The sequence below is a fragment of the Pelobates fuscus genome, chromosome 1 (genome assembly GCF_036172605.1).
Source record: "Pelobates fuscus isolate aPelFus1 chromosome 1, aPelFus1.pri, whole genome shotgun sequence".
NCBI classification, from domain to species: Eukaryota; Metazoa; Chordata; class Amphibia; order Anura; family Pelobatidae; genus Pelobates; species Pelobates fuscus.
This window is the reverse complement of record NC_086317.1, coordinates 116,260,643-116,281,169: the sequence shown is the minus strand read 5'-3', so window position 1 is coordinate 116,281,169 and position 20,527 is coordinate 116,260,643. Positions and strand designations below refer to the sequence as shown.

Sequence of the window (20,527 nt, the reverse complement as noted above, 5' to 3'; positions counted from 1 at the left end):
GAGTAAGTAATCCAATGTCAAAATAACTTTTTACATGAAAAGCATAATACAAATACAAATAGACACTCTAGATAACATAGGATATAATAAACAAAGAAGAAAAATGATATTATTCAAAGGCATGCCTAAATTCTCACATATAAATAATGATCATACCAATACTATAATTAACAAAATTGCAATGCAACTTAATTGCTACATCTCAAAAAGCTTTGATAAAGGAGAAAACCACATCAACCTTACAGGTAAATGTACAGGTACAATAATGTATAAAAACATATATCTATATATAAGAAACCTAGATACAGTGGGAACAATTAGATCACAAGAATAGGGATAAATTAAAGTCTCGATTGAGACCTGTTGGTTCCAGACAATCTAGTCGGTGGATCCAAAATGTCTCATGCTTTTTAAGGGATTTTTGTCTAACAATACACCAGGATTGTATGGGCACAAAGTCAATCACATGCTATTTAATTTGAGAAATTGCAAAATTGTGGGAACAAAAATGGACAGTGACAGGTTTGTCAGTTCTCTTCTAATGAATATCAGATCTGTGTTTGGACATGTGCTCTCTGTATTTATTAGATCTTTCTCTGGAAGAGCCAGCACTTGGCGAAATGCGCAACGGGACTTATGTAGCAATGGTTAGGAATTCAGACAAGGGATGATACTGCAGTTACCTTTACAGATAGAGACAAGCTGATACTGCTGAGGGCTGTCGGATTAGGGTTTTGCTTTTCATACAAGTCTACCCAGGATACGTGAGAGGGTACTTAAGGTTTAGATTTTTTAAGGGGTGCCCTCGAAGGCACATTAGGGCTTAGCCTCCTTTGGACTAGATATTAGTCTTTCCTTTGCTCCTACCCACCTCCTCCATAGTTAACTCGTTAGTTAGGTTTTTCCTTACCTCTTTTTGGTTCCTCTTTCCTCTCACCCCTCCCCCCCCTACATTTTTGCTCACAGCAACATTTAGGATTAGGCTTGTGTATTAATGTAAGCTAGCACTATTAGGAATTGAAAATTGGACTTTCCCATATACTTTGTGATTTTAGGTTAACAAATTAAAAGTTATGTTTTATTATTACCTGGCTTAAGGGTTGCTCTTCCAACTTCAGGGGGTAGACTTGTGAGGGCTATATTGTTTTTACCCCGAGTCGCCCCCTGATTCAACAGTATTCCTATCCTTATTTATAGGGTTACCCCCCACCTTAACGAGCAACCTGACACATTCTCGCTGCCTGTAAATATTGTAACTGATTTTATTAGTGGTTTCACCAAAACAATTAAGCCACAACATCATTTGACAAGGTAAACTACAAAAGTAGATTCACAAGTAAAAAAAAGTGCTTAATTGCAAACCGTTTGCCAGTATGTGGATGTGAAAAAGATTGGCGCTTGATCACTGAACCACATGAGCTACAATTCAAACATGGAAAGTTGGCTATCAATGGAGGTTGAGTACACTCAGATATATCATTTTGGGCCCATTGCAGAAAGTGACAATATTTTCTCAAAATAGTACCTACCTCTTTGGAATGTGTACCAAAGTCACCAACAAAAGACATTCTGTTGGTGGACAGTTCTTTTGGTTGTCTTTGATTAAGAAGAACAGGTAATAGTTCCTGCCTAAGAGCTCCAAAGTGTGCTCGCATTCAATCACAACATAGGTGCGGGTGTCCGGGTCACCTCCAAAAACCTCAAACTATACTATATCAAATACCAACTCATACTGCACTCATTTGAGTGCAGTATCAGTTGGTAATAGTTCCTGCCTATCTACATTCTGCAATGCTCTCAATTCCTTATCTTTGAGTGTGTGTGTGTCTATCTGTCAATTAGTGTGTGTATATCTGTCAGTGATTTTGTGTGTCTATCAGCGAGTGTGTGTGTGTGTCTATCAGTGTTTATATATCAGTGAGTGTGTATGTGTCTGTTAGTGAGTGTGTATGTTTAGGAGACCAGCCCTCCTCCGATCGCATGGGTATTGTGTTTTTACTCACCTTTTTTCCCACACCATGCCAGTCTAAACACGGCGGGTCCCGCCTCCATGGCTGAGATAATCAAGCTTGATGATCTCAGCCAATCCAATGATTTCCATTAGGAAAGCATTCGAAGGCTATTGCGCATGTGTGGCAAAACGCTGCACCAATCAGCATCTTCTCAAAGAGATGCATTGAATTAATGCATCTCTATGTGGAATATTCAGCGCCTCCATGCATGGAGACACAGATTGTGGGTGCTTCACACTGTGTAGCTCTGAGATAGGAAGAGCTTTAGTGGCCATCTGAGGAACTGTCAGTAGAGGTGTTACTAGGCAGCAATGTAAACAGCTAGTGTAAGTATAGGGTAGGCGTACAGTTAAGAGTTAGTGTAAGCATAGGCTTGCAATAGAGTTGACGTAGAGTTAGAAGTTAGAAAAAATGTTTTTATTTTTTTCATATTTTCTCATTTTTAACATTGTATCCATACTTTGACCTCAATTTAATAAACTTTCAAAATGATGCAACTCTGTTAGAAAAACTTGCCAACCTGATTTATCTACAGAAGTCATCATTAAAGTCTACAGGAATTTTTGTAGATAAATCGAATGGATATTTTTAACATATTGAATTTGGAAACCTTATTAAATTGGAAATGTAATGTTGTGTTAGGGATACATGCAGGATAATAATAAAAAAGTCATATCTGTCCTTTAAAAAACAATATATAACATGTATGGGTGCACATAAAGAGAAACATTGGAACAATCACATAGCACGAATTCAAGGTTTTGGTTCAGAAAATGAATAACTGCCTCCATCCTTAAGGGGTTTTAACTACAAGGAAGTTTGCAAGAGAAGGGTACATTTATTATTTTCTACTAACAGACAGGGTGATTAAAGTGACAATTTCCAGGAATTCAAGTGAATTTCAAAATATATGACAGATCTATTTTTCAGTTTGGATGTTTTGGTCTTAAGTTTGAAATTTACTTTGACTTGAAGAAACACATGAAATCAATTATGTGTTATAGGTAATATAATTCATTCAAAGGACTAGGCGTCAGACTATGCTTCAGAGCAAACAGAAATACAAATATGTATTTCATTCATTACATTTTTTTATTATTATTATTTTAGGTTATATTACAAACAGTTTGAGATATGTATAGTTAAAATAAGATAAACCAAACACAAATTACTAGCAACTTTTATTTATTTTAGTCTTTGAATAAAAATATGCAAATTACAAGATTTTATTTTTCTATCTCTGCTTTTTTTTTTTTTTACAGAATTATTATATCTAACAAATCTAACTTGGAAAATTATTCAACGTAAATTGCACGTGTCCTGGGAATGTAATATACCAAAGGAAATACAACAAAACATTTCTTTCTCTGTAACAATGGATAATCCTTTTCTTCCTACTAAGAGATCGGTAAAGTATTATGGAGTTAAATAATATATTTAATTAGTTTTGGAATATATTACAAAGTAATAGTCCATAGAAATATATTCCATTGTTACGCATACATTGACAAAGAAAATGCATTTGAGAAAGTTTACTCAAAAATTCTAAATACAGCTTTTAACTTATTTTATCTTGATCTTCAAGTTTGCATCTAACATTTTTTTGGCTTTTCACTTTTTTTGTCATAAAAGGTATTTTTTTCTAACATGTACTAGGCACTGAAAAATGATAATATAGCTCAGTTATTTCCTCCGATTGTGGAGCACCTGGCACTGCTGACACCATAACCACTACCATGAGTGTTTATATAGATAGAAATTAATTAAAGGGGTTTTTGAGTTCTACATTCAGTTATTATTATTATTATTATTATTGCCATTTATATAGCGCCAACAGATTCCGTAGCGCTTTACAATATTATGAGAGGGGGGGGGGGGGTGTAACTATAAATAGGACAATTACAAGAAAACTTACAGGAACAATAGGTTGAAGAGCACCCTGCTCAAACGAGCTACCAGTCTATAAGAGGTGGGGTATAAGACACGTTAGGACAGGAAATATCAATCAAATAATGTGGGAGTGAAGCAGAGCTGGAGGAGAGAGTAAAGCACTGCCCGATAGGAGAGAGCAAGAGACAGGTATGTAAGGTAGAGGTTACTCTGGGAGGCCATAAGCTTTCCTGAAGAGATGGGTTTTAAGGCCCTTCTTAAATGATTGAAAACTAGGGGAGAGTCTGATGGCGGCAGGCAGGCTATTCCATAGGAAAAGAGCCACCCGCGAGAGGTCCTGCAAGCGCAAGTTGGCCGTACGGGTGCGAGCAGCGATCAGGAGGTGGTCAAGGGCAGAGCTGAGGGAACAAGGAGGGGCATACCTATGGAGGGGCAGTTACCATTCTGTCCATGATTTTGCCATCACAAACAAATTGATGGATACATTTAGGTGTCTCAGTTTATCATTCAGCATTTAACAATTTTATAGCAGTGGTGGTTATTAAAACATTTTTTTCTGAAATAGCCAATCCTCCTTTGATTTGGAAAAAAAACAAAACAAAAATCATTATTTTTATGTTTTTTGCAGACCAAAAATAAACATGAAACCTTTCTCTTATATCCCGATACAAAACTTATGGTGACAACTTACATTAATGGCAGAGAAACACTAATTAAATCAAATGAAGTTTCTGTAATTTTTGAAGGTAAGACAGGATCATTACATTCGATCACAATAACATTAGCTACACCTCCTAACTAGCATCTATTCTATGTATGTTAAACAATTCCTTCTGTCAAATAAAAAGAAGCCATGTTTTTTTATTGTGTATACACAAACACGCACGCATGCACACACACACGTACATATTAGAGATTATTTAGCCACATATTACATATTATTAAGGAGTCATTCTGATAAAAAAAGAGATTAAATGTAAAAATAAATAAATAATAAAATGAATAAATAATTAAGCAGGTGACTGTGAGAGATTGAATCCTTTTAACTCCATAATTCCTAGCACTATAAGTCTAGGCCTTGCCCAATGAGTTTTGGGGGTTAACCCCTTCAATGCACATGTGGATGAGGTTATGCCCAGTCTCAATGTCTCACCAAGAGGTTAACCCCTTAATGTATTTAAAGGGACACTATAGTCACCAGAACAACTACAGCTTAATGGTGTTGTTCTGGTAAATATAGTCAGTCCCTGCAGGATTTTCAATATAAACACTGCCTTTTCAGGGAGTTCACTCTCCACTAGAACCACCAGGGCTTCACAAGCAGTGTCCTCCATACAAAGCAAAAGGTAGGAAGGGAGGAGGGATAAACGCATATTTTTTAATTTTAAAAAATCAATAAAATACATTTGCATTAATCCCCTACCCACACACAATATCTCCTAACACACACATACACACTGCAACCCTCACACACATTGCACCCCTCACACATGCTGCACCCCTCATCCACACTCAGCACTCACACACACATTGCAACCCCTCACACACACTGCACCCCTCACTGCACAGCCGGCGGGATCAGTTTTCTATATCCCCAGAAAAGGACACAGTCAGGCTGGTATCTCCATGTGGGACAATCCGCGTGACATCCCTGCCCCAGTGGTATCTCACGGAATGTCCATGCAGTCATCCAGCGATCGATGCCAATAGTTGTTTTTTCCAGCAGGACAGCAAATGGTAGCTCACTGTAGATTGCCACTGTGCAACCTTCAAATTGGATCTTTCCCATTTCTCTAGAACTGGCCAGGATGGCAGATTAAACACAACGTCCTTGGTGACTGCAATCATGTCGCTGAGTGCTCCTGCCGGTGCTGTTGTGGCTTTGCAAACTCTGAATACAGTTGACAGCAGTTTGGGGTCAGCGCCCCTCTTGAGACCAAGTGAATGAAGGGCAGCAGTGCATCTCCACCAATCTTCTCTGGTATTCCGCACAGGTGGCTATTCTGATGCTATTCTGGGCGAACCGCCATAGACTTCAATAGGCAGGGGAATTTTAAAACCCACAGGGACTCTTTCTGGCCACAATAGTGATGGGAAAGTTATTTCAAGGGGACTAACACCTGGACTGTGGCATGCCGGAGGGGGATCCATGGCAAAACTCCCATGGAAAATTACATGATGCAGAGTCTGCTTTTAATCCATAAAGGGCATTGATACCGGAGAAACTGACGGAAGCCAAGCACAGAGAGATGGACACAGGTTTCTTCAGGAAGGAAGAGATTCTTTATTGGATCACCGATCGGGACTCAGAGGGACTAATGTCACCAAAATACAGCAAGTTCTGAGCCCCGGACAATAGTGCAGGCTCCTTATATAGGCACATAACTCCTCCCATATTAAGCTCCACCCGCACATTCTCTTGACCAATCAACACAAATAAGAATTAACTTCCTGTTTGACCGCATGGCTTGTCCAGCACAATGGAGGAGGGGAATACTATATCCTGTATTCTTACACATGCTCCGTACACTACTGATCGTATCTTGCCACGTGCAACCAACTGATCGATACGTCAGCATATGCACGTACACATGCCACGTGGTAATCTCGGCCTACTAAATTTATTTTTACCGAGATTCCACCACATTCCCCCCTTTGATGCCTCTTGATATTTTACAATTACTTGAGGCATCACTTAACCTTAGTTTGCTTACACCGCAAGTTACCTTGAACCAGACCAGACTTATCTTATGATGTGAATCTTCAACACTCATCTTCCTGCATTGGTTCTCCCTGATCTAGAGCCTTATATTTATATATTGCCATTATCTGTGCAGCAGCCTTCCTCTCTGCTATATTTTCTATCAGGCTTTGCACAGACCTAACTACTAAGGGTATAAGACACGGTAGGAGTAGACACAACATTAAAATCAGTAGGACTCCACCTACCACTGCCTTAAGCCCTCCAAACCACTCATACCAGCTACCAAACCAACTACTTGGATTATACCCTTTCCATACCTGAGTAGGCACATGCGCTAGTTTAACCATATGGCTAGTAAGCTCAGCTATTGCTTGCCCTTCGTCATCTATTTGAAGACAGCAATTGCTCAGGTTAAACTTCCCACATACACCTCCCTCTACTGCCAAAAGGTAATCCAAGGCTAATCTATTTTGGTAGACTGCTGTCCTCATCCTGGTATTATGCTTAGCTAGAAGATTGAGCGCTTGTGATGTCTCGTTAGTGATAATCTCAACCACCGCCTGTAATCTTATAATGCGGTTGAGCATATAAATAGGGGTTCTATAACCAAAGGTACCATCTTCTGCCCACGTGGCTGGCCCATAATAATCTATGATACGCTGGGGAGGCCATTCATTATCTTCCCAGGCGCCTATCTCTATGGGTCCCCTTTTCTTCCTATGATTCACATCATACACTTTAACACCTAAAGTCTCACCTGTTTCAATAGGTAACAAGAAGAAGGATGGTTTGAGCATACCCAACACACATGCCCCTTCCCAGTCCTGTGGCAACTCCGAATAGGCTTTCTTACCACAGATCCAGTACAAATTTGCTGGGGCTCTCCAGGTAGATGTGATGGATAGATCAAACCACACATCCTTTAAATTGGCGTATCTAGCAAACGGGTTAGATGGTTCTGAGACATTTGAAGCCGACCACCAAGTTGTATTCTTTGTATCATCATCATAAGCTTTTTGCCCTAGACAAGTTAATTCTCCTACAGAAGTATTATACATTATTCCTTTCCTTGCTATGCAAACATAACCTATGATGGAGGTCTTTAATCTCCACTCAGATTTACCTCTAACACTCATATGATAATCGGCTTGTGTAGATATTAGTTGGTCAACTGCCTCAGAACCGGACATTACCTCCTTTGCTTCCCAAGGCCATTGGTCTCCCATGTTAGTACCTCCACACACATAGCAGTTGGTAACATTAAGACTACCGGCAATACTTTCAGCTAAATCGATGAACAGGTTTTTAGCATTATGGGGGATCTTATTATCTATACTCATCTCTTCATAAAAGGAATGGTATACTTGATGAGTCTGGGAGGATACCGTATCAGTCTCTATCCCTATAAACAATATTGTCCCAGGATCTAAACCCGTCCCGTATATCTGAAACCCAAATAAATTGCCATATTTGTCTAAGAACTTGTCGGGGTTATTTATAAGTATCTGGACTGGGTTGCATTCCATAGACTTACAATATGGGCTGGTAGGCAACTTAGTCACTATCATGTCTTTGTCTACTGTCTGTCCCCAAGTCGCCCACCCCACACAAGACCAATATGGGCAAAAGTTATACTCTCTATTTGGGCATCTAGGACTCACATATTTATTTTTACTACTGGGACAAATATATTTATCGTTAGACCCATACGTCCTCTCCCATCTAAGATCCCCACATACATTCCACGGCTTTCTACCACTTGATATCGCCTTACACGCATCAAATAGCAGAACACCCGAAGAATGTACGGATTCTAACACTGTCTTATTAATTAGGGTCCCCTGAGGATCTCCATTCCTGAGAGTCAACCAAATTGTACGAGGTTGATACTCCGGACTGAAGCACTTAGGTTCTCCTACTCCTAAATGGCACACACTATAGTCTATATTTAGGTATCTACATCTCGATACATCTCCTTTACACTCGTATTGTGAATGCCAAATTAGGGTTTGGGAAATATGGTTACCTGTTCTCGTAGTCTTAATGCATACCTCACAGCTAGGAGTGTCGGTACCTCTACCTTCCTGAATATAAAAACACACATAAATAAACACTATCAAAAACACATCTTTCGCCGTCATCCTCAGTCTTCGTCCGTGCGAAGGCACCTCAGCTTCCAGGATGTAAGGGCTGCAGGGAATGGAGTTCTGCTCATCTTCACAGGTGTCCCTTCGAGACTTTCCTGGCTTATATACTATATGTTGGTAAGCGGACAGGCTTTATTATGGCCTTCTCACTCACGCACCAAATCCCAAAAATAATAAAATTTGTAATCCACAATAGTTCCTCGTTACTCCGACTGAGTCGTGCGTTTTAACCGGATCTTGCAGGGATTCTCTGGATCTGCTGTAACTTGCCAAGAATCGACTGCTGCTGGTTTAACCCTGGAGTGATGTATCCACGGAGTCACTTCGGCTACTTTTATCGCTGTAGGGGTAGACAAAAGAACAACATAAGGACCTCTCCACTTGGGCCCTAACAGTACATTATTCCACTCTTTAATCCACACTTGATCTCCTGGATGATAACTATGAACAGGGGGATAAATATTCACAGGTAATCTATCTTGTACCCATTTCTGTACCTCCTCCATAGTCTTACCCAACTCTACAACCTGCTGCCGGGTAATTCCTTCTCCCAACTGACTCAAGTCCCCCCTTAAGTTACCAAGTACGGGAGGTGGTCGCCCATACATGATTTCAAAAGGAGAGAGGCCCATCCTTCTGGTAGGGGTACTGCGGATTCGCAATAGAGCTATGGGTAAGAGAACGTTCCACTTAAATTGGGTTTCCTGACACATTTTAGCCAACTGGTTCTTAATAGTTCTATTCATTCTCTCTACCTTACCAGACCTCTGGGGTCTATATGCCGTATGAAGCCTCCACTTTATACCAAGCATATGAGTCAGTTGTTGTAGGCACTGGTGAACAAAAGCTGGACCATTGTCCGATCCTATAGAACAGGGTAGTCCATATCGAGGTATTATTTCTCGTAACAGGAATCTCACAACTTCTCCTGCTTTCTCTGTACGAGTAGGACATGCTTCTACCCAACCTGAATAGGTGCACACAATTACCAGCAGGTAACGATGTCCACCCGATTTAGGCATCACTGTAAAGTCTATTTGCAGATCGGACATGGGGAGTCCCCCCATAAACTGGACTCCTGGTGGCTTTACTGGTCCTTGTCTTGCATTATTTTTAGCACACGTTACACATCTGCGTACAATGGCCTGAGTCAAGTTGGACAATCTTGGTATGTAGAAATGTTTTCTGAGAGATTCTTCTGTGCTGTCTCTCCCAGAATGTGTCCCGTTGTGATAATTTTGAACAATTTCTACCGCTAGTGATGCTGGTATGACTATTCTTCCATCTTCTAGCTGATACCACTTGTTCTCCAAATACTTTCCTGGTTCAGTCTTTAACCACTCCTCTTCTTGAGCTGTATAAACTGGAGTCCATTGAGACAGTGGAGTAGGTATAAGAGCAGCTATATGCCCCACATACTCCTGTCTTCCCGATTCAGCGGCACGCTTAGCTGCACTATCTGCCATCCGATTTCCCTTGGTTACATCACCATCTCCTCTCAGATGCGCTCGACAATGTATGATACCGACTTCTTTCGGCTCCCACACTGCTTCCAATAGTTGTAGGATTTCAGCTGCGTACTTGATTTCTTTGCCTTCTGAATTCAATAGTCCTCTTTCTTTATACAAAGCTCCGTGGGCATGAGTGGTTAAAAACGCATACTTGGAGTCCGTGTAGATGTTCACTCTTAAACCTTCAGCCAATTGTAACGCTCGTGTCAGTGCTATCAATTCTGCCTTTTGTGCTGATGTTCCTTTCGCCAGTGGCCGAGCTTCTATCACCTTGTCTATTGTTGTTACTGCATATCCTGCATAGCGGATCCCTTCTTTCACATAACTACTGCCGTCGGTATAATATTGAACATCGGGGTTCTGGATGGGAAAATCACGAAGATCTGGTCTACTTGAAAATACTTCATCCATTACTTCCAAACAATCATGTTGACTTTCAGTAGGTTGTGGCAAAAGGGTAGCTGGATTTAAGGTGTTTACAGTCTCTAAATGCACTCTTGGGTTTTCACACAACATTGCTTGATACTTGGTCATACGGCTGTTACTAAACCAATGATTTCCTTTGTAATCCAACAACGTCTGTACTGCATGTGGGACTCGTACATAAAGTTCTTGACCCAGAGTGAGTTTATCGGCTTCAGCTACTAGCAGGGCAGCTGCAGCTACGGCTCTTAGACAAGGTGGAAGTCCGCTGGCCACTGCATCCAATTGCTTAGACATGTAGGCAACAGGTCTTTGCCATGATCCCAAGTACTGTGTCAATACTCCCACAGCCATTCTTCTTTGCTCATGTACATACAGGTAGAATGGTCGTGTGTGATCAGGTAGACCTAATGCTGGGGCACTCATCAAAGCCTTCTTCACATCTTCAAATGCCGTTTGCTGTTCTTGGGTCCACAAGAAGGGGTCGTGCTCTGTACCTTTGATAGCTGCATACAGAGGTTTTGCCAGTATCGCGTAGCTGGGAATCCATATCCTACAGAAGCCTGCTGCCCCCAAGAATTCTCGCACTTGTCTTCTATTCTTGGGTATCGGTATTTGGCACACAGCTTCTTTTCTCTCTGGCCCCATAATTCTTTGACCTTCAGAGATATGGAATCCCAGATATTTGACAGTTGGCAAACACAACTGAGCCTTCTTTCTAGACACCTTGTATCCTGCCTTCCAGAGAATGTGTAGTAGATCGTGCGTTGCTTGCTGACAGATTTCTTTTGTAACTGCTGCTACCAACAAGTCATCTACATATTGTAACAATACACACTCTCCTGGGATAGACTCGAAATCCAGTAGATCTTGACTTAGAGCTGAACCAAATAGGGTAGGTGAATTTTTAAACCCTTGGGGCAGTCTTGTCCAGGTCATTTGGCGTTTTGAGCCCGTTACAGCGTTTTCCCATTGGAAAGCGAAGATACATTGACTTTCTGCGGCAATTCAGAGGCAAAAGAAGGCATCTTTGAGATCTAAGACTGTAAAGTAAGTAGCCCCGCCCGGAATTAAAGCAAGCAGGTTATATGGATTGGGCACGACTGGATGTATACTAACAACCGCATCATTGACTGCTCTCAAGTCCTGCACAGGTCGATACTCATCTGTACCGGGCTTTTGAACAGGCAGCAATGGGGTGTTCCAGGGGGAAGTACAGAATTTTAGGATACCATACCGTATGAACTTATCCAGATAAGATTGTATGTTCTTCTTAGCCTTCTGCGGGATGTGATATTGTCTTAGGCTCACTGGATAAACCCCAAGTTTTAGTTCGATTTTAATAGGTGGAATATTGCGGGCCAGTCCTGGTGGGTTGTTCTCTGCCCAAACTCCTGGTATGTTGAATAAGGACTCATCACTCCTAGGGTTTTGGCTAGTCAACACTGTATAAAGTCGCCACTCTTCTTCCTTTGGTACGGATAATGTCATAATACCTGAAGGTCCATTAAACTTTAAGGATGTTGTTCCATTTGGTAGGAACGTAATCTGCGCTTGTAACTTAGATAGCATATCACGTCCCAGCAATTGGACTGGACATTCAGGCATATAAAGGAATTGATGTTTTACTACGTGGCCTCCCAATGTACAGAGTCGACTTTTAAGAACCGGTTTTTCAGCACTTCTTCCAGTTGCTCCTATCACAGTAATAGTCCTTCCAAATGGAGGAGCAACTAGATTAGTCACCACTGAATGTTCAGCACCAGTGTCGATCATGAACGCACTCCTTTTTCCCCCTATTGATACATCGACCATAGGCTCCGCTCGACCAAGGGGGATGGAGCCCGGTCGGTATCAATAGTCCTCCATGACCGTGTCAGCCAATCCTACAAAGTCCCTACCTTCTCTATCGCGGGACCTTTGCGCTGCTGGAATATACCTGTCTTCCCTAACACTTCCTCTATTCCCATTACTCCCTCTATTACCATTACTCCCTCCGGGGCCTCCTCTACCTCTCGCTCTGCCTCTAAAGTTTCTGTAACCTGCCCTGGGTTGGTCTCTCTCGTACTGCTCTCTTTGTGGACATTCGTTCCTCCAATGCCCTTCTTCCTTGCAATACGCGCACTGATTCCTACTCAAAGGCTCCCTATTCCATCTACTATCGCCTCTATCTGGGCCCCGTCTATCTACGCCTGCGATCGCTACCGCTAGCATATCAGCCTTTTTACGCATCTTGCGCTCTTCCTCTTTCTTACTTTCTGTTTCCCTATTCATATACACCTTATTCGCTACCTCCATTAGTTGGGTGATTGACATACCTGCAAACCCTTCTAACTTTTGTAGCTTGCGCTTAATATCTCCGTAAGCTTGGCTGACAAAGGCGGAGTTCACCATTCGGGAATTATCTGCGTCTTCCGGATTAAAGGGGGTATACAAGCGGTATGCCTCCAATAATCGGTCATAAAAGACACTGGGCGCTTCATCGCTTTTCTGAATCACCTCAACTGTCTTCGACATATTAATAGCTTTCTTTCCTCCGGCTTTCATGCCAGCAATTATAGCGTCTCTATAGGCTCTGAGTTGGACCATATCAGCACCATTTACGTTCCAATCGGGATCGGTGTTGGGGTAATGTGTTGCGGCCCATGCTGCTGGATTAGCTTGATTCAAAGTACGGGCTCTATCCTCTAGTGCTTTAATGGCTGCTTGATTAATTCTTGTCCTTTCCTCATTATTAAACAAAGTCATTAATAACTGCTGGCAATCAGCCCATGTCGGGTTATGCGTCTGTACTATTGAGGTGAACAGATCAGTCATAGCTTGTGGTTTCTCAGTATACGAGGAATTGTGGGTCTTCCAATTTAAGAGATCGGTTGTCGTAAATGGGACATATACAAAGACTGGGTCAGCATGTGCCATTTGACCTGCGGCATCGATATAGGCTGACCCGGGATTCAGGCGAAGAGGCATCTGATAGTGCTTTAATTGTTGGGTACTGGTCAGTTGTCGGGTCTGTATGGGGCTACGTGGAGGGGCGTCAGTCATAGGTTCCAGTCGGGGAGAAATAGGGTATGGGGATGTGGGAACTTGGTTTTGGGAAAAGGTTGTAAATAAAACACTTCGAGTCGAGCTAGATGAAGCTTGACCGGAAGTCTGAAGTGGCGCCAAATCAGGATATTCGATTTAATGGGGGTTGGTTCTGATTCCGGAAGGGGAGATTTAGTACGAGAGGGGGTGTATTCTGTACTGGAGGAGGAAGCGGAAGTGGATGGGGGTAATGAGGGGAGGGTTGCAGGACTTCCTGCATTTGCGTCACTTCCTCTTAACGGAAAGTAAGGGGGCGGCAAAGGGATCTCGGACTCAGGGGGCGTGTCCAAAATGGGCCTAACACCAGTCCTAGTGGACAAACAAGTCCTAGCTACCATGAGGCGACACTGCTCCTCGTGGCATGTCTGAAGCCATTTTGGCGAGTCATTAACGGCCTCTCTCCAACAATCAATATAAGGAAACTGGCCGTAAAGTTCAGGCCTACCTGATACAGCCACGTGTAAGCGCTGTACCAGAGTTAGATCCAAACTGCCACGTGGCGGCCATGCCGCAACCAAAGTAGGCCACTCCCTAGTACACAAAGTGACCAAACGTACAGGAGACATTTTAACCCCAAAATCACAAGTTTTGAATCCCTTTTTAAAATTCTTCACCATACAACCTAAGGGATCCGGAATCGTTGACTGCGACGCACCCATACTTAACAATGGAACGTCGTCGACAACGAATACTATACACGCGTACTATTCAACAGTCACATCCGTTTCCTCTGGCAACAGCACCACGTGGTACGGTTACCAAGTGAAACGTATACAATAACACAATAAACACTCAGGGAATTCCCGTACACACACAGCTGTTACACCAGTCACTAGATAATCAATATTATGCCCTTTGGCGAAACTATACAGTCACCCACGCTATAATTCTCTATATATGAATTACCCGTCTATAACACACCCCAGTAACATCGTCTTTTACAAATAGCGGTTACAGTACGGTTAGCATAGGTCAAAGCACAAGTTAGGGTCACAATACAATTATTAGTGGTTATGGTGTTAAAACATGCAATAGACGACAATGATTAGTACTTATATACAGTGTCAGTAAATATACAGGGTTATGGTACCGTGCACTATAATACAGCAACACACTATTAACACTCTCGTTAGACGGCTGAGCTCGCGCTATCTAACAAGATATACACTTTACTAAACAATCTTTATCACATTTACAATTCCCAACTAAACTATTGGCCAGTACCTTGATGGACTACCTAAAACTATATACACCCGTTTTGGTTAGCCACACTGCCCAATCACCACATATAGCGAGCTAGAGAACCGAATTTACACAGGCGCCTCTTAGTCGCACTATCAAAAGTCTAGTGGGTTCCAAATTTACACGCCTTCCCACTTAGCCCAGATAGGTTGAGAGCTAGCGAACCGAATTTACACAGGCGCCGCTTAGTCTCCCGGTCCCTCCGACCTAGCGAACGTAATATACACCCTAGAACGCTAGTCTAGACAAGACACCGGTGTCCGGCTAGGGCTATTTACACCAGGACCCCGCCTGACTAACAAAATCAAACGGTCTGACTAAAGAGCGTTCGATCGAGCGGTGCGCCTTCGCTCCTTCCCTCCGACAGAGGGGGCAGATACACAGATTCAAACCCCTTTGGGCCTACCGCACAATCGGTATACCCCTAGTGGGTCCTGCCGTCTAAAACAGCAGTTGTCTTACCTCCTCGTTCCTGAACCTGAGTTCACACTCATCGACGGGGACACCCCAGCACTTCTCACGTAGAGGCCGATGATCTCCTGGACAACAGACCAGTGGCGCCGAGACGAAGGGAGGTCCACGCAGAAGTTCAGAGGTGCAGCCGTAGAGAACGAGGGCAAAGATAGACCGTCTCACGCCTCTGCCTCTCAGCTACCGTTGAACGATGAGCTTCCCGGCCAATGCACCAAATGATACCGGAGAAACTGACGGAAGCCAAGCACAGAGAGATGGACACAGGTTTCTTCAGGAAGGAAGAGATTCTTTATTGGATCACCGATCGGGACTCAGAGGGACTAATGTCACCAAAATACAGCAAGTTCTGAGCCCCGGACAATAGTGCAGGCTCCTTATATAGGCACATAACTCCTCCCATATTAAGCTCCACCCGCACATTCTCTTGACCAATCAACACAAATAAGAATTAACTTCCTGTTTGACCGCATGGCTTGTCCAGCACAATGGAGGAGGGGAATACTATATCCTGTATTCTTACACATGCTCCGTACACTACTGATCGTATCTTGCCACGTGCAACCAACTGATCGATACGTCAGCATATGCACGTACACATGCCACGTGGTAATCTCGGCCTACTAAATTTATTTTTACCGAGATTCCACCACAGCATAAGTCACCTAACATTCCTAAATTGTTTGGAATAACGTGCTTTAAAACATCAGGTATGATGTTGTATCGATCAGGTAGTGTAAGGGTTACGCCCGCTTTACAGTGACAGACCAAACTCCACGTTTAACGCACCGCAAACAAACGCAAACAGTCCAGGAGGCTACAGGACAAACCCACCGAATAGCATTGGCAACAATACCCGGCAACCTATTGCTCCCTCTATATACAGTGTAAACATGGCTCCCCTCTATATACAGTGTAAACATTGCTCCTCTCTATATACAGAGTAACATGGCTCCCTCTATATACAGTGTAAACATGGCTCCTCTCTATATACAGAGTAACATGGCTCCCCTCTATATACCGTGTAAACATGGCTCCCTCTATATACAGTGTAAACATGGCTACTCTCTATATACAGAGTAACATGGCTCCCCTCTATATACAGTGTAAACATGGCTCATCTCTATATACAGAGTAACATAGCTCCCTCTATATACAGTGTAAACATGGCTCCTCTCTATATACAGAGTAACATGGCTCCCCTCTATATACCGTGTAAACATGGCTCCCCTCTATATACAGTGTAAACATGGCTCCTCTCTATATACAGAGTAACATGGCTCCCTCTATATACAGTGTAAACATGGCTCCTCTCTATATACAGAGTAACATGGCTCCCCTCTATATACCGTGTAAACATGGCTCCCCTCTATATACAGTGTAAACATGGCTACTCTCTATATACAGAGTAACATGGCTCCCCTCTATATACAGTGTAAACATGGCTCCTCTCTATATACAGAGTAACATGGCTCCCTCTATATACAGTGTAAACATTGCTCCTCTCTATATACAGAGTAACATGGCTCCCTCTATATACAGTGTAACATGGCACCCCTCTATATACAGAGTAACATGGCTCCCCTCTATATACAGTGTAAACATGGCTCCTCTCTATATACAGAGTAACATGGCTCCCTCTATATACAGTGTAAACATGGCTCCTCTCTATATACAGAATAACATGGCTCCCTCTATATACAGAGTAACATGGCTCCCCTCTATATACAGTGTAAACATGGCTCCTCTCTATATACAGAGTAACATGGCTCCCTCTATATACAGAGGCTCCCCTCTATATACATGGCTCCCCTCTATATACCGTGTAAACATGGCTCCCTCTATATACAGAGTAACATGGCTCCCCTCTATATACAGAGTAACATGGCTTCCCTCTATATACAGTGTAAACATGGCTCCTCTCTATATGCAAAGTAACATGGTTCCCTCTATATACAGTGTAAACATGGCTCCTCTCTATATACAGAGTAACATGGCTCCCTCTATATACAGTGTAACATGGCTCCCCTCTGTATACAGAGTAACATGGCTCCCCTCTATATATAGTGTAAACATGGCTCCTCTCTATATACAGAGTAACATGGCTCCCTCTATATACAGAGTAACATGGCTCCCCTCTATATACCGTGTAAACATGGCTCCCTCTATATACAGTGTAAACATGGCACCCTCTATATACAAAGTAACATGGCTCCCCTCTATATACCATGTAAACATGGCTCCCTCTATACACAGAGTAACATGGCTCCCCTCTATATACAGAGTAACATGGCTCCCCTCTATATACAGTGTAAACATGGCTACTCTCTATATACAGAGTAACATGGCTCCCTCTATATGCAGTGTAAACATGGCTCCTCTCTATATACAGAGTAACATGGCTCCCTCTATATACAGTGTAAACATGGCTCCCTCTATATACAAAGTAACATGGCTCCCCTCTATATACAGAGTTACATGGCTCCCTCTATATTCAGAGTAACATGCTCCTCTCTATATACAGAGTAACATGGCTCCCTCTATATACAGTGTAACATGGCTCCCCTCTATATACAGAGTAACATGGCTCCCTCGATATACAGTGTAAACATGGCTCCTCTCTATATACAAAGTAACATGGCTCCCTCTATATACAATGTAAACATGGCTCCTCTCTATATACAGAGTAACATGGCTCCCCTCTATATACCATGTAAACATGGCTCCCTCTATACACAGAGTAACATGGCTCCCCTCTATATACAGAGTAACATGGCTCCCCTCTATATACAGTGTAAACATGGCTACTCTCTATATACAGAGTAACATGGCTCCCTCTATATGCAGTGTAAACATGGCTCCTCTCTATATACAGAGTAACATGGCTCCCTCTATATACAGTGTAACATGGCTCCCCTCTATATACAGAGTAACATGGCTCCTCTCAATATACAAAGTAACATGGCTCCCTCTATATACAGTGTAAACATGGCTCCCTCTATATACAAAGTAACATGGCTCCCCTCTATATACAGAGTAACATGGCTCCCTCTATATACAGAGTAACATGGCTCCCCTCTGTATACAGAGTAACATGGCTCCCTCTATATACAGTGTAACATGGCTCCCCTCTATATACAGAGTAACATGGCTCCCCTCTATATATAGTGTAAACATGGCTCCTCTCTATATACAGAGTAACATGGCTCCCTCTATATACAGAGTAACATGGCTCCCCTCTATATACCGTGTAAACATGGCTCCCTCTATATACAGAGGAACATGGCTCCCCTCTATATACAGAGTAACATGGCTCCCTCGATATACAGTGTAAACATGGCTCCTCTCTATATACAGAGTAACATGGCTCCCTCTATATACAGTGTAAACATGGCTCCTCTCTATATACAGAGTAACATGACTCCCCTCTATATACCATGTAAACATGGCTCCCTCTATACACAGAGTAACATGGCTCCCCTCTATATACAGAGTAACATGGCTCCCCTCTATATACAGTGTAAACATGGCTACTCTCTATATACAGAGTAACATGGCTCCCTATATATGCAGTGTAAACATGGCTCCTCTCTATATACAGAGTAACATGGCTCCCTCTATATACAGTGTAAACATGGCTCCCTCTATATACAAAGTAACATGGCTCCCCTCTATATACAGAGTAACATGGCTCCCTCTATATACAGAGTAACATGGCTTCTCTCTATATACAGAGTAACATGGCTCCCTCTATATACAGTGTAACATGGCTCCCCTCTATATACAGAGTAACATGGCTCCCTCGATATACAGTGTAAACATGGCTCCTCTCTATATACAGAGTAACATGGCTCCCTCTATATACAATGTAAACATGGCTCCTCTCTATATACAGAGTAACATGGCTCCCCTCTATATACCATGTAAACATGGCTCCCTCTATACACAGAGTAACATGGCTCCCCTCTATATACAGAGTAACATGGCTCCCCTCTATATACAGTGTAAACATGGCTACTCTCTATATACAGAGTAACATGGCTCCCTCTATATGCAGTGTAAACATGGCTCCTCTCTATATACAGAGTAACATGGCTCCCTCTATATACAGTGTAACATGGCTCCCCTCTATATACAGAGTAACATGGCTCCTCTCTATATACAAAGTAACATGGCTCCCTCTATATACAGTGTAAACATGGCTCCCTCTATATACAAAGTAACATGGCTCCCCTCTATATACAGAGTAACATGGCTCCCTCTATATACAGAGTAACATGGCTCCCCTCTGTATACAGAGTAACATGGCTCCCTCTATATACAGTGTAACATGGCTCCCCTCTATATACAGAGTAACATGACTCCCCTCTATATACAGTGTAAGCATGGCTCCTCTCTATATACAGAGTAACATGGCTCCCTCTATATACAGTGTAAACATGGCTCCTCTCTATATACAGAGTAACATAGCTCTCCTCTATATACCGTGTAAACATGGCTCCCTCTATATACAGAGTAACATGGCTCCCCTCTATATACAGAGTAACTTGGCTCCCTCTAAATACAGCGTAACATGGCTCCCCTCTATATACAGCGTAACATGGCTCCCCTCTATATACAGAGTAACATGGCTCCCCTCTATGTACAGTGTAAACATGGCTCCTCTCTATATACAAAGTAACATGGCTCCCTCTATATACAGTGTAAACATGGCTCCCTCTATATACAAAGTAACATGGCTCCCCTCTATATACAAAGTAACATGGCTCCATCTATATACAGAGTAACATGGCTCCCCTCTGTATACAGAGTAACATGGCTCCCTCTATATACAGTGTAACATTGCTCCCCTCTATATACAGAGTAACATGACTCCCCTCTATATACAGTGTAAGCATGGCTCCTCTCTATATACAGAGTAACAAGGCTCCCTCTATATACAGTGTAAACATGGCTCCTCTCTATATACAGAGTAACATAGCTCTCCTCTATATACCGTGTAAACATGGCTCCCTCTATATACAGAGTAACATGGCTCCC

General features: G+C 42.4%; 1 protein-coding gene across 1 annotated transcript in view; it reads left to right on the top strand.

Moving 5' to 3' along the window:
* The window catches only part of LOC134593676 (granulocyte-macrophage colony-stimulating factor receptor subunit alpha-like), a 122,815-nt gene that overhangs the window by 15,667 nt on the left and 86,621 nt on the right, over nt 1-20,527 (top strand). The window contains exons 6-7 of the mRNA XM_063444600.1: nt 3,275-3,420; nt 4,531-4,648. Of these exons, the coding sequence (XP_063300670.1) occupies nt 3,275-3,420; nt 4,531-4,648 (264 nt within the window). The remainder of the gene's footprint in view (nt 1-3,274; nt 3,421-4,530; nt 4,649-20,527) is intronic.